The sequence below is a fragment of the Dasypus novemcinctus genome, chromosome 25 (genome assembly GCF_030445035.2).
Source record: "Dasypus novemcinctus isolate mDasNov1 chromosome 25, mDasNov1.1.hap2, whole genome shotgun sequence".
NCBI lineage: Eukaryota > Metazoa > Chordata > Mammalia > Cingulata > Dasypodidae > Dasypus > Dasypus novemcinctus.
Genome location: NC_080697.1, coordinates 19266755 through 19279312, shown reverse-complemented (window position 1 = coordinate 19279312; position 12558 = coordinate 19266755). Strand labels below are relative to the sequence as shown.

The 12558-nt window shown below is 41.9% G+C and overlaps 1 protein-coding gene across 1 annotated transcript in view; it reads right to left on the bottom strand.

The window, feature by feature from the left end:
• Positions 1-11879, bottom strand: part of PLB1 (phospholipase B1) — a 135886-nt gene extending 124007 nt beyond the window's left edge. The window contains exon 1 of the mRNA XM_058287651.2: positions 11825-11879. Within this exon, the coding sequence (XP_058143634.1) occupies positions 11825-11879 (55 nt within the window). The remainder of the gene's footprint in view (positions 1-11824) is intronic.
• Between the last annotated feature and the right edge of the window lie 679 nt (positions 11880-12558).

Here is a 12558-nt window from a genome sequence, read left to right as displayed (position 1 = left end):
TCAAAGTCCCGATCCCTCTGACTCATCTCCTCCTGCTGACACCAAGCGGCACTCCAGGTGGGCACCAGCTCCCCGTCTACCAGCCCCCAGCCTTGAGGACTACTTAGGCTGTGGGTATCCCCCTGAATGCCCTCTCTGTTCCTCTGTATTTATTTTGGTCCCACTCATTCTTCTTTGCTAATCTTGTCTCACCTTCCACAGGAAACTTCTCCAGCCCACATTGATCTCTGAGGAGACAGTTCTACCTATTCTGGTGCAGAATTCTTCTCCAGGTGATTTTGTGCAATCCACTCCCACTCCCTGGAGTGTTGCTTACACTTGGTTTGCTACCTACCACCCAGGTTCACCCTACCTGGGTCCTCAGAAGGTGCTCAGACAGTTAACTCACAGAGGCAAAAAATGTAATGATGAAAATGATGATTGACAATACATCATTGTACAAGGTACAATGACATCCTGGGAAAGTAGAACTCCTGAGCCCCCAAAGAAAAGCCTATACCTATGCTTTTTGCACCAGGCAGGAATGTGGAGGCAAGTCTGTGCACTGGGGTGGGGTGGGGATTGAGGCATCCTGATGCAGAGCGGAGAGTGCACCAGAGCTCCAGGGATGGCTTTGCCGCCAACTAGATGTGTGACCAGAGCAGGGGCCTCATCGATAACTTGAAATACTTGGGCCACCAGAGTTCTCTAAGGTGACTTTCCACTCTTGTTTGCAAAGATGACATTTCTAGAAGGCTGGACCAACAATCTCCAGGTAGGACTCTGAGCCCTGGTAAAACCAAGGCTGCCTAAGTTTAACAATGAGAAAGGTATCCTTTCCTCTCATAATGAGCTCACCAAGCACCCATCTTTGGGTTTGCTTTGACAGGCCTGTCAAGGGTGCATTGCCAGAGCAACAAGTTTTTATTCACAGGCATGACATTCTCCTGGGGAATTTATGAACAATTGGTGGAAAATTCAATCCTCGCAAAAATAGTATTTTATTACACACGGTGGTTTCTTGCCAACTTGCTTTTGCCAACTGCTGATTTGAGATAATGAAGTTTCAGTTTTATAAAGCCCAAACTTTCAAAGCAAGGACCTAATTCACAGGTGTTGTTTGTTAAGCCCGTATTAAAGTTGAAACAAAAGCCTGACTTTGAGCATGTCTTCCCTTTAGCTCTGTTGTAATGCAGGGTGCTCAGGACTCCAACTCAGCACAGAATTCAGGCTCCTCCACTTACTAGCTGGATGATGTCAGGCAAAGTTGCTTAACTTCTGAGTCAGTTTTCTCAGCTTTAAGATGGGAATAATAGTACAGCCCATAACACATCTTCATCCTAGACTGCAAAGAATCTCATAAGTAAGATTTTAGGACCCTGAGCAGCACACGGTAAAAAATAATCAGGCCCATAAAAAGCAAGGTTTCCATGAAGAGTAATTGTTGAAGCTAAATGATATGTAGGGATGCAGGGATGTAGGGATTTATTACACTCATCTGTTGACTTCTATATGTTTTCCATAATAAAAAGTAAATCAATAACATTTTGCTTCCCCCTGCCAAAAAAAAAAAAAAAAAAAAAAGAATTATCAGGAAAAAAACAGAGCAGAAATGATCGCAAAATCTCCGGAAACTGAAATTCAGACAAAAATTATTCAACTACTATATTTTAAGCAGTAAGAGGCAAACCAGTGTATTCATAGTGTTGTAGAAGTTGAAAGAGGTTCAATTATTTGCATATAGAAAGGCCAGGACTCAGGAATGATTTTGAGAAGGAAAAATGGTTTATTGATGGACGGCCGGACTTGGGAGCTTTCTGTTTCAAACCAGAGCCCTGAACAAGAATTCCGAGTTCCTTATATACAGAGAGGAAGGGTCAAATTGTTCTTCGTTTTAGTGCTCAATAGGCTTGAATTAGCATATATATATCTTCTACATCCTAGATAAGCTTTTAGCATGGACTTCATACATTCTAGATAAGCTTTTAGCACATGTGGTTTGCATTTTCCTTGAATATTTAAAGTTTATAGAGTTTGCATTGGTAAACTGTTTCCTGTTTCCTGGAGTCATTGCCACGGTTACCAAGGGCAGGGCTGCAGCCTCTCACCATCCCACACCCATAAGTCAGGACAGACAGCTTAGGTTAAGGTTATCTCCAAAGAGACAAAGAGCCTCCCATCCATAACCCACATCAATAGGAACCCAAAACTATTTTTTTTTAAAGCAGCATTTCAAATTTGGTAATGAACTGAACAAATTAAATTTGAGGAAAAAAGTAATCAGTTTTCAAAATCTTCAATTACCAGATTTAACAGCAAATTAGACACAATGAAAGATAAATAAACCAGAAAAGATTTCATAATAAATACTTAGACTACAGTGTAGAAAGACAAAAGATGGTATCATTTAGAGACAGACTAAGAATCATGGTACATAGAGTGAGAAACCCAAACAAACATGCAATGAGTATTCCAGAAGGAGAGGGAAGAAAGAATGAGGTAAAGACAATATTTTAAGAGAGACTGAGAAATTTTCAAAACCAATGAAAGATATCAAGTCACAGATTCAAGATATACTACAAAAGCCAACCGAGATTAAATTCACAGAAAACCATTCCTAGATGTATCATAGTAAAACTATTGATAAATAGGACAAAGAAGAAATCCTTTAAAAGAAACCAACCATAGATTAAAGAGACAACCTTTACAGAAGTGACAGCCTGATAAACAGCATCTTGAAAGCAGCAAGAAGCCAGAACTCAGTGGAATAATGTATTGAATATGTTGAAAGAAAGAAAAAAGCCAATCTAGAATTCTAAAACTGGAAAACTATCTTTTAAGAATGAGAGTGAAACAATTTTGCAACTGTATTTGATACCACTAAACTGTATACTTGAAAGTAGTTAAAATGATTAGTTTTGGGTTATATAGATGTTACCAGGATTGAACTGTACAAGACAAAATGCGACCTCTAAACTATGGATTATAGTTAATGATATAATAAAACATTTCATAAATTGTAACAAAGTTACACTAATGCAAGATGTTAATAATAGGGAAAATGGGGTGGAAGGGTAATATGGAACTCTATTTCTACATGAGTTTTCTACAAACCTACAACTGCTCTAATAAAAAAAAAAATTCAAATCCTAAAAAAAGAAAAGGAGGATGAAATAAAAGCATTTTCAGACCGCAATCTTAGCATTTGTTACCAATAGACCTATACCATAAAATATCCTCAAGGATGCACCCTGGACAAAAGGAAATGATCCTAGATGGAAGGTCAGAGATGCAAGAGAGAATGAAGTGAGAAGTGACAAATATGTGAATAAACTGAAATGAGCATCGACCATATAAAGAAGTTGCAGTGATAGCGTCCAGTGGGGTTTAAAAATATGTAGAATGCATGACAATAATTAATGTAAGACAGGAGGAAGTAAATGGAATTAAGTGTCCTAATATTCTTTTACCATTTTGGAGGAAGATGAAGCTATGGGTGTTAGGGAAATCACAGACACCTGTCAAGCAGCCATCACCCCGCCCTCACCTGCCCCCACATCCTTCTCAGGAGGCCATCCTTCAAGCTTCCCCTCCCCTCGCCTCCTTTTCTATTGTGTGCCACTCCACAACCTGGGGGTGATGAGAAGTCTAATGAAAAGGCCCAGTTAGACCTTAAACCTGGAAATTGGGAACAGAAATTTAAAATTTCTCTAGAAGTTTCAACCGCAGATTGGAGCAGGCAGAAGGAAAAAGAAAATCAGAGAACTTGAAGGTAAGATGATTGAAATCATTCAAGCTGAGAAAAAGAAAGAGAAAAGAGTGAAGAAGAGTGAACAGAGCCTGAGGAACCTGTGGGCACCATCAAGTGTACCAATAATATGCATTGTGGGAGTCCTAAGAGGAGAAAGCAGAGAAAGGGGCAGAGATAATGATGTAGGCTATGGGTGGGAGGCTCTTCGTCTCTTTGTAGATAACCTAAGCTGTCCGTGACTTGTGGGTGTGGGACGGTAAGAAGCTGCAGTCCTGCCCTTGGTGACCATGGCAACGACTCCAGTCCCAGGAAACAGTTTAGCAATGCAAACTCTATAAACTTTAAATATTCAAGGGAAATGCAAACCACATGTGCTAAAAGCTCATCTAGAATGTATAAGGTCCATGCTAAAAGTTTACCTAGGATGTAGACGATATATGCTAATTCAAGCTTATTGAGCACTGAAACAAAGAACAATTTGACCCTTCCTCTCTGTATAAAAGGAACCCAAAATTCTTGTTCACGGCTCGGGTTTGAAACAGAAAGCTCCCGAGTCCAGCCGGCCATCAATAAACCATTTTTCCTTCTCAAAATCATTCCTGAGTTCTGCCTTTCTATACGCAAATAATTGCACCTCTCTCAAATTCTACAACAATAATATTCAAAGAAATGATGACTGAAAAGTTCCCAAATTTAGTGAAAGACATGAATATACATATCCAAGATGCTCAACAAACTCCAAGCAGATAAATCCGAACAGATTCTCTCCACATCACATTATAATCAAACTGTTCAATGCCAAAGACAGAATTCTGAAAGCCGCAACAGAGAAGCAAAATGTCACCTACTACGGAGCCTCCATAATATTAAGTGCCGATTTCTCATGGAGCAAGAAGGCAGTGGAATGAAATATTGAAAGTGCTGAAAGCAAAACACTGCTAACAAGAATTCTGTAAACAGCAAAGCAGTCTTTCAAAAATGAGGGAGAGATTGAGACATTGCCAGATAAACAGAAGCTGAGGGAGTTCATCACCACTAAATCAGCCCTACAAGAGATGCTAAAGAAAGTTCTGCAGGTTGTAAAGAAAGGACAATAGACAGTACATTAATGCCACATGAAGAAATAAAGATCTCTGGAGAGGGTGATGACAGGGGTAAATATAAATGCCAGTACTATTGTATTTTTGGATTGTAATTCTACTTTTCACTTCCTACAGGATCTAAAAGGTAAATGCATAAAATGTAATGATAAATCAGTGGTTTGGGATTCATAATTTATAAACATGTAATCTATGACATAAACTACGTAAATGGTAGAGGCAGGGGGTTTATAGGGACATATTTTGTGTATATTATTAAAAGTAATTTGGTATCAAAGTAAATGGGATTGTTCTAGATTTAAGATGTTACATTTAAGCCCCATGGTAATTACAAAGAAAATGTTGGGGAATATGCAAGCTCATAAAGACAGAAATTAGAGTACAAGTTGCCAGGGGTAGGGAGCAGGGGGAATGAGAAGTTAATGCCTAATGAGTGAAGGGTATCTGTTTGGGGAGATGGGAAAGTTTTAGTAATGGAAGGTGGTGGGGGCTACAATATTGTGAATTGTGAATGTGATTAATCTCATTTAATGGTATGCTTGGGAGTGGTTGAGATGTGAAAATTTATATACACATACACACACACATACATATATATAATATGTTCCTGCAATTTGGAAGTTAAAAAAAAGAAGAGCAACTAATGAGACAATGATAATTAAATGTAATACATGATCCAGGATGAGATCTAGCAAGGGAGGAGAAAAAGCTCAAAGAGACATTATCGGTATACATGGAAAAATTTGAATATAGATTGTAAGGTTTATATCAGTGTTAAATTTCTTGACCTTGATAATTGTCCTTAAACGTCACAGAAGTGAATATCCCTGTTCTTGGGAAGATGTACATGGCAATACTAAGTGTTCAGAAAATAGATTGATAAATATTAAGTATTGATGGATGGGTAGATGATGGGTAGTTGGATAAATGGACAGATAGATATAAAATGATGTGGCAAATGTGGCAAAATGTTAAATTGGCAGATCTGGGTATCTGGGGGGAGGGGGAGGTGAGGGTATGTTAGAGTTCTCGGTATGGTGTTTGTATTATTTTTGTAACTGTCCCGTAAATTTGAAAGTTTTTCAAAATAAAAAGTTAAAAATAAAATTAAAAAATGGACAAATTAAGAAACTTTTAGAATGAACTCCTACTTCCTAGAGAGGTGATTATTATAAAGGTTTAGGCCCATGCGAAAAGAGATAACATAGAAACTAAAGGAAATGTTCGAGCAAATCCTTATGTCTACCAAGCAGCCTTAACCATGGTTCTGTTTCTAACTAACCCCTCAAAAGACAAATCCTTGGAGGGATTAAAAAGGGTCATTACAAAATATTGTCACTTAACCCCTGAGTCTGTAAAGGAAGAACAGAAAAATTTGGTTGTATCCTTCACTCAGATAGTCTCTGGCACTTCCAAGAGAGCTGTATCTAGTGTTACCAGATGATTTCAAATAAATGTTGGCGAAATTTCTCCCTGAAACTGCTCATCATGGTACACATAGATTGGTTACTGTCTTAAATCAACAGTGGTGGGAAACTTGACAAAGATAGTTAAGGTTACGTTCAGGGTATGTGTCACCTTCCAACAAGATAATCCTGGAAAAATTGAAAAGGTGGGACATGGCCAGTAACCAAATCTTCAAGGGCCTTTTGAACACCTTCAGATGGATTTTATCCAGCTACCATCCTCTATGGTATTTGAATATATTTTAATTATTTTGTGTCTGTTTTCAGAATAAGTTAAAGTATTTCCTTGCTGAAACTCTACAACCCTTGTGGTCACTTAAAAGGTGCTTGATTTTGTGTTTCCAACCTGGGGCATACCAACTTTTATATCAAGTAACTGAGGCATTCACTTTGTGGGAACCATTATAAAAGAACTCTACTCAAAAACTATACTGTTCTGGGAAAGACTGTAGAAAACAATGGCATCCTCAAATTGAAATTAGCAAAACTTTCAGAAACTCTTGTGCTCCCTTGGCCAAAAGTATTGAGATGATGGCTTTGGATAGTGAAGAGATTCTGCCTAAGACATTGGACCAAGACTCCTGTTTAGTTCTTGTTTTGTTTTTTTAAATCATTCTTTTCATTTTCTTTATTATAATTATTGGGTCAGAATATACTAATTCTAATTCTGTTCTTAGATGGTCCCAAACAGTAGCCCCTGTGCCTTCAGTGGGGATATGCCATTTATCACCAGACCCCAATGTTAGAAGCCTCTGGGCAATTCTAGTCTCATCAAATGAGACCATAGAAAAGTACAGCCGATAACATTTCCACTTGCACCGACATGGACAAATTACCTTAAACATAATCAGCCATGGGAAGCTGACTTGGCCCAGTGGTTAGGGCACCTGCCTACCACATAGGAGGTCTGTGGTTCAAACCCCGGGCATCCTTGACCCGTGTGGAGCTGGCCCATGAGCAGTGCTGATGCACGCAAGGAGTGCCCTGCCATGCAGGGGTGTCTCCCGTGTAGGGGAGCCCCACGCGCAAGGAGTGTGCCCCATAAGGAGAGCCGCCCAGCGTGAAAGAAACTGCAGCCTGCCCAAGAATGGCGCTGCACACGTGGAGAGCTGACACAACAAGATGATTCAACAAAAAGAAACACAGATTCACAGAAAGCAGACAACTGGGCGGGGGTGGGGGGGAGCGGAAGGGGAGAGAAATAAAAAATAAATAAATCTTTAAAAAAAAATCAACCTGCAATTTTGCTAGTGTCTCTCTCTCCCAGGAAAAGGGGCAATTATTATAATTCATTAATCAGACCCCAGGTAATTCTAAATTTGAATTCAATAACCTTTAGGGAGTGATGAGCTAATTCCTTGCCATTTGGAAGAGACCAGTAAAGGTTTTTAAATGTAACCCAGCTAAAGTAAAACCTTGGCTCTCTCCTCATGTTGTGACAATCCCTTTTTATTTTGAATCTCCATGTGCTCCTACTGGATACTACTTTCTTTGCAGCCGGGATGCCCGATTTTGCCTTAGACTAACATCCATGTGCTTTAAGAAAAGTGTTCCAAAACATGTCTGCACATAGAGATCCCAATTCTCTAAGTCACTCAGTCTTAGAAATTCTGACTCAGACACAAATGTCAACACAAGGTCACCCTTGATGACCCACACATTCTGCGGAGGGGAGTTCCTGACTCATTGTTTATGTGAACAATCAGAGCAGTGTTCCTAACAATTATACAAATAGCAAAGACTGTAAGAAACTTATCACTAACTCTGATGGAAGATTATTAAGACTACCTCTTCTTCCAGTAAGAATTGGGTGGTATATTTCTGGTATATTTCTCATACTTCTTGATATACTTGGATCCATGAAGCAGTCAAGGTGGAACAAGTTACATGTTCTTGACTTGAGTTGGGCTGTTGAGGTTCCTGGTTCTGAAGTATTTTACAAAAACTATTACTTGTTCTGGTTTTTGTCATAGTGGACATGGTGTTGGTCCCATCGCATTCTATCTAGAGTCCCAGTGCTTCTATGCAGTCACAATCTCATTAGTTGATCACCATGATGATGCAACAACAGAAAGGTTAAGAGGATCTAATTGATTATGGAGAGAAATGACCAATCTCCAGGTAGTGAAGATCTGGATCTCCAGCCTTACTTGAATTGGTCAACCTCTGGCAAGAAACCGAATATCCAAAAGGCAGAATCGAGAGGCTGAATATACAAATGGACAGTGGCCAGATCACTCTGACTCATAACCTCTGCAGCAATCAGCCCCAAACAGCCAGGACTTGGTCAATGACCATCAGCTTCCCTATTTTTTTTTTGCCTCTGCTTTCAACTCAGGAGCAGCCAAAGCCAGATATACTCCTCAGACCAATTGTACAAGATGCCCCACTTCTAGTTATCCTGCTTTCAACATCCCACGCTAACAACCTCCAACAGAGCATACCTAAAGCTGTCCCCTCCCCCTCTGTTTTTTAAGTATGAGGACTTTTTTCTTTTAATTTTGAGTCTCTGCAAAATGCAAGTGATGGTGGCTGACTCCTTTGCAATAGCTAGCTCTGAATAGTCTGTTCATTCTCAGTTGGATGGTCTCCATTTATTTCCACAAAATGAAGAATTTTGCTCATTGAAAGTCTCCATAAAGAGAATGGAAAGACAAACCTTAGAGTGAGTGAAGATATTTGCGGTACATGTAACTAACAAAGAGCTTGCGTGTGGTACATATGAAGAACTTCTACAAATCAATGGGTAAAATACAAATGCATAGACAAAATATGGAAAAAGGTTTGAATGGGCTTTTCACAAAGGAGGAATTCAAATGGTCAACAAACACGTAAAAATGTCCTAGCCTCATTAGTAATCAGAAAGATACAAATTAAAACCATAATGAGATTTTTAAATGACAATGCCAAATATCATTGACATTGTATAGCAACAGGAACTCTTATGCACTGCTGTCAGAAGTATCCATTCAGAGGAAATGGACTTGGCCCAGTGGTTAGGGCATCCGTCTACCACATGGGAGGTCCGCGGTTCAAACCCCAGGCCTCCTTGACCCGTGTGGAGCTGGCCCATGCGCAGTGCTGATGCATGCAAGGAGTGCCCTGCTACGCAGGGGTGTCCCCCACGTAGGGGAGCCCCACGCGCAAGGAGTGCACCCCATAAGGAGAGCTACCCAGCGCGAAAGAAAGTGCAGCCTGCCCACGAATGGCGCCGCCCACACTTCCCCTGCCGCTGACAATAGAAGCGGACAAAGAAACAAGACGCAGCAAATAGACACAGAGAACAGACAACCGGGGGAGGGGGGCATTAAATAAAATAAATAAATCTTTAAAAAAAAAAAAAAAGAAGTATCCATTGATATGGCCATGTTGGAAAATGGCTTGACTATAACTAATGAAGTTGAATATGTGCATATCTACAGGCCAGCAATTCCACTCCTAGGTATATATCCCAAAGAAACTCATGCCCATGTGCACCAAGACACATGCAAGAGAATGATTGCCTCAGCATTGGTTTTACAGCAAGACCTTGGAAACCACCAAAGCATCTGTTGGTGGTAGAATGGATTAATTGTAATAGAGCCATTTATTGTAGTAGTATAGCACTACACCATATATACTATATGTACTATAGTATATATAGTAGCGACTATAGTAGTATAGTCATTCACTCTAGTTATATAGACATTTATTGTAGAGCAATAAAAATGAATACAGTATAGCTATAAAATTCAACATGGGTGAATCTCACAAGCATAATATTGAGTGAAAGAAAAAATTAAATTTCAAAAAATGGCAAAACTTAATTACTTGCTTCAGGGATGCATAGACAGAGAATAAAAATGTAAAGACAAACAAGGAAGTCATTATTTCGAAATCAGGAGAGTGGTTACCTTGGAGAAGAAGGGAGCTGGGATTGGAAAGGACCACACTAGAGCCTTCCAGAGTCCTGGCAACATTGTATTTTCTGACTCAGGTAGCTGTTGCACAAATGTTTACTTTATAGCTTTCCATTAAATTGTATATAAATAAATCTTAAGGTACCTTCTGAATGTATTCCATAATTTCCAACAAAATAATGGGAGGGAGGGAGGAAGAGAAGAGAAAGAGGGAGAGTGGAAAGAGCCGTTAACTGTAGTAGAAGGGCTGGAGATTGCCACCCAAAGCCATTTAACATCTGCTGTTTGCCCAGCACGCTGGCGTCTACCCAGGGCTTCCCTGCTCGTGTGCTGTGTGTTTCTCCCAATCGCCCTGAGTGGTTGGCAGAATAGACATTACCTTTCTCGAGTTTCAGATGATACCCTCCCCCCACCAGGCTTAGAGAGGGTGACTAACTTGTCCAAGGTTAAGCAGCAGGACTGGTACTTGAACCCCATTTCAGGTGCAAGTCTCTGTCCCTCTTCCTTTCCCTTTGGGGGCTCAAGGTCAGGGGCCCTCCTGTTCCTGGACCAGGTCTCTCATCTGGAGAGGGCGAGAGGGGTTGGACGAGGGCATCTGTAAGGCCCTTTGCAGTTGAAAAGGTTCAGCCTTTCTAAACAAAGGGAGAAAGGAGGAACCAGGGGTGGGAAGAAAGAGGCAGAAAGGGATCGTGGCAGAGGCAACCTTATGATAATAAGTAGTGTCAGGAGAAACCCAAAACCCTGGCTGGGGAAGCAGCTGTGGCTCAATTAGTTGGGCTCCCGCCTACCATATGGGAGGCCCTGGGTTTGCATCCTAGAGCCTCCTTATGAAGGCAAGCTGGCCCATGCGCTGCAGAGAGCTGACGGCCAGTGCGCCGCAGAGAACTGGTTCAGCAAGATGACGTAACAAAGGCAGTCAAGCAGATACAGAAAAACATGCAGCAAATGGACACAGAGAAGAGACAACAAAGAAAGGAATAAGCTGCAAGATGAATAAATCTTTAAAATATATATATATATTTATATACACTATTATGACTACAGAGAGGTGTCATCAAATATATATGGATTTAAAAACAAAACAAAAAGCAAACCCTGGCTGGTGGCTGATTCATTTCTATCATGGCCTGCTAGAATATTTCATATAATTAAAGAATCTGGGCAATCCTCTAGGATTTATCATCGTGAAATCTGCCTTCCTCTGACCCTTTGGCAAAAATGAAACAGCAAAAATAAAACAAGAATAGTAATAGTCCAAATGTGCAAATCAGTAGTAGTAGTATTTTCATTTTAAGGATGAGAAAATCGAGGACCAGGGAGGCAGGAGGACTTGCCCAAGGCCCCATAGCTTGGCAGAGCCAGAGCTGGAATCCAGGTCTCTGGAAACACCCCCAGCTCGTTCCCGCCACATCAGCGCCCTTCTCCCCTCTCCCAACACCTGCCTCTCACCCCACGGTCTTTGGGGCACGTTCCATTCAACCAGAGGCTGACCTGCCTTCCTGTGTCTGAGCCGCGCATTTGGTCCTTCATCAGAAGGACACGTTCGACGCCCAAACTCCTCGCCCAAGCAATATGGGACACCAGCAAGGCTGAGCCTTCGGCCGTCCCCTGAGCAAAACACACACTGACCTTGCCCCAGCAGCAGCAGCAGCCCCGGGAGGAAGACGCTCGGCCACCGCGCCATGCCGGGGTCTCCCTGGTGTGGCTGGAGGAACCGCTTTGGCAGATGAACCGACTGGCTCGAGCTCGTGCTTTTATGCTCCTCTGCGGGCTGATAGGCGCCTGCCATAAATTTTACGGTGTTCACCTTTGAAAGGGGGCAGTGGCCGCCTGTAAATGACACATAGTGGCATTAAGGCAGAAGATTCCTTAGGGCAGGTGGGCCAAAGATGGTGGCATGTCCTCGTCACAGGCACAAAAAGACCCAGGTCCCCCGGACCCCTTCCCCTGGCCCTCCAAGCCGGTGGGTGCCTAGAAATTGCCAGATCCCGGGTGCCGGGCTGGAATTCCAAGTCGACCTCAGCTGTGGGAATTTAGGGGTGCCCCTTAACTTGGCCTCAGGTTTGCCACCCGTGAGCTGGGGCACTGGAAGGACTCGAGGGGAAGGCAAGTGCTTCGTGAACCCTAAAGCCACCTCCGAACGTTCGACCTCTCCTGCTCAGTCTGAAACGTGCTCCCACTGGGTCCCGGGAGTGCTCCGGATTTCCGGGTCTGCACGACCCAGAAAGGGTTGCTTCTGTCCCCAGTGCCATCCCTCCCCCCACGAGGGCCTGGGAGGGCGGGACTGATGTGCACACCACGGATTTTATTGTCTGCGTTTTGCATCTGCGCAGGCCCAGAGGGGTGAGCCCGGGATCTGAGTT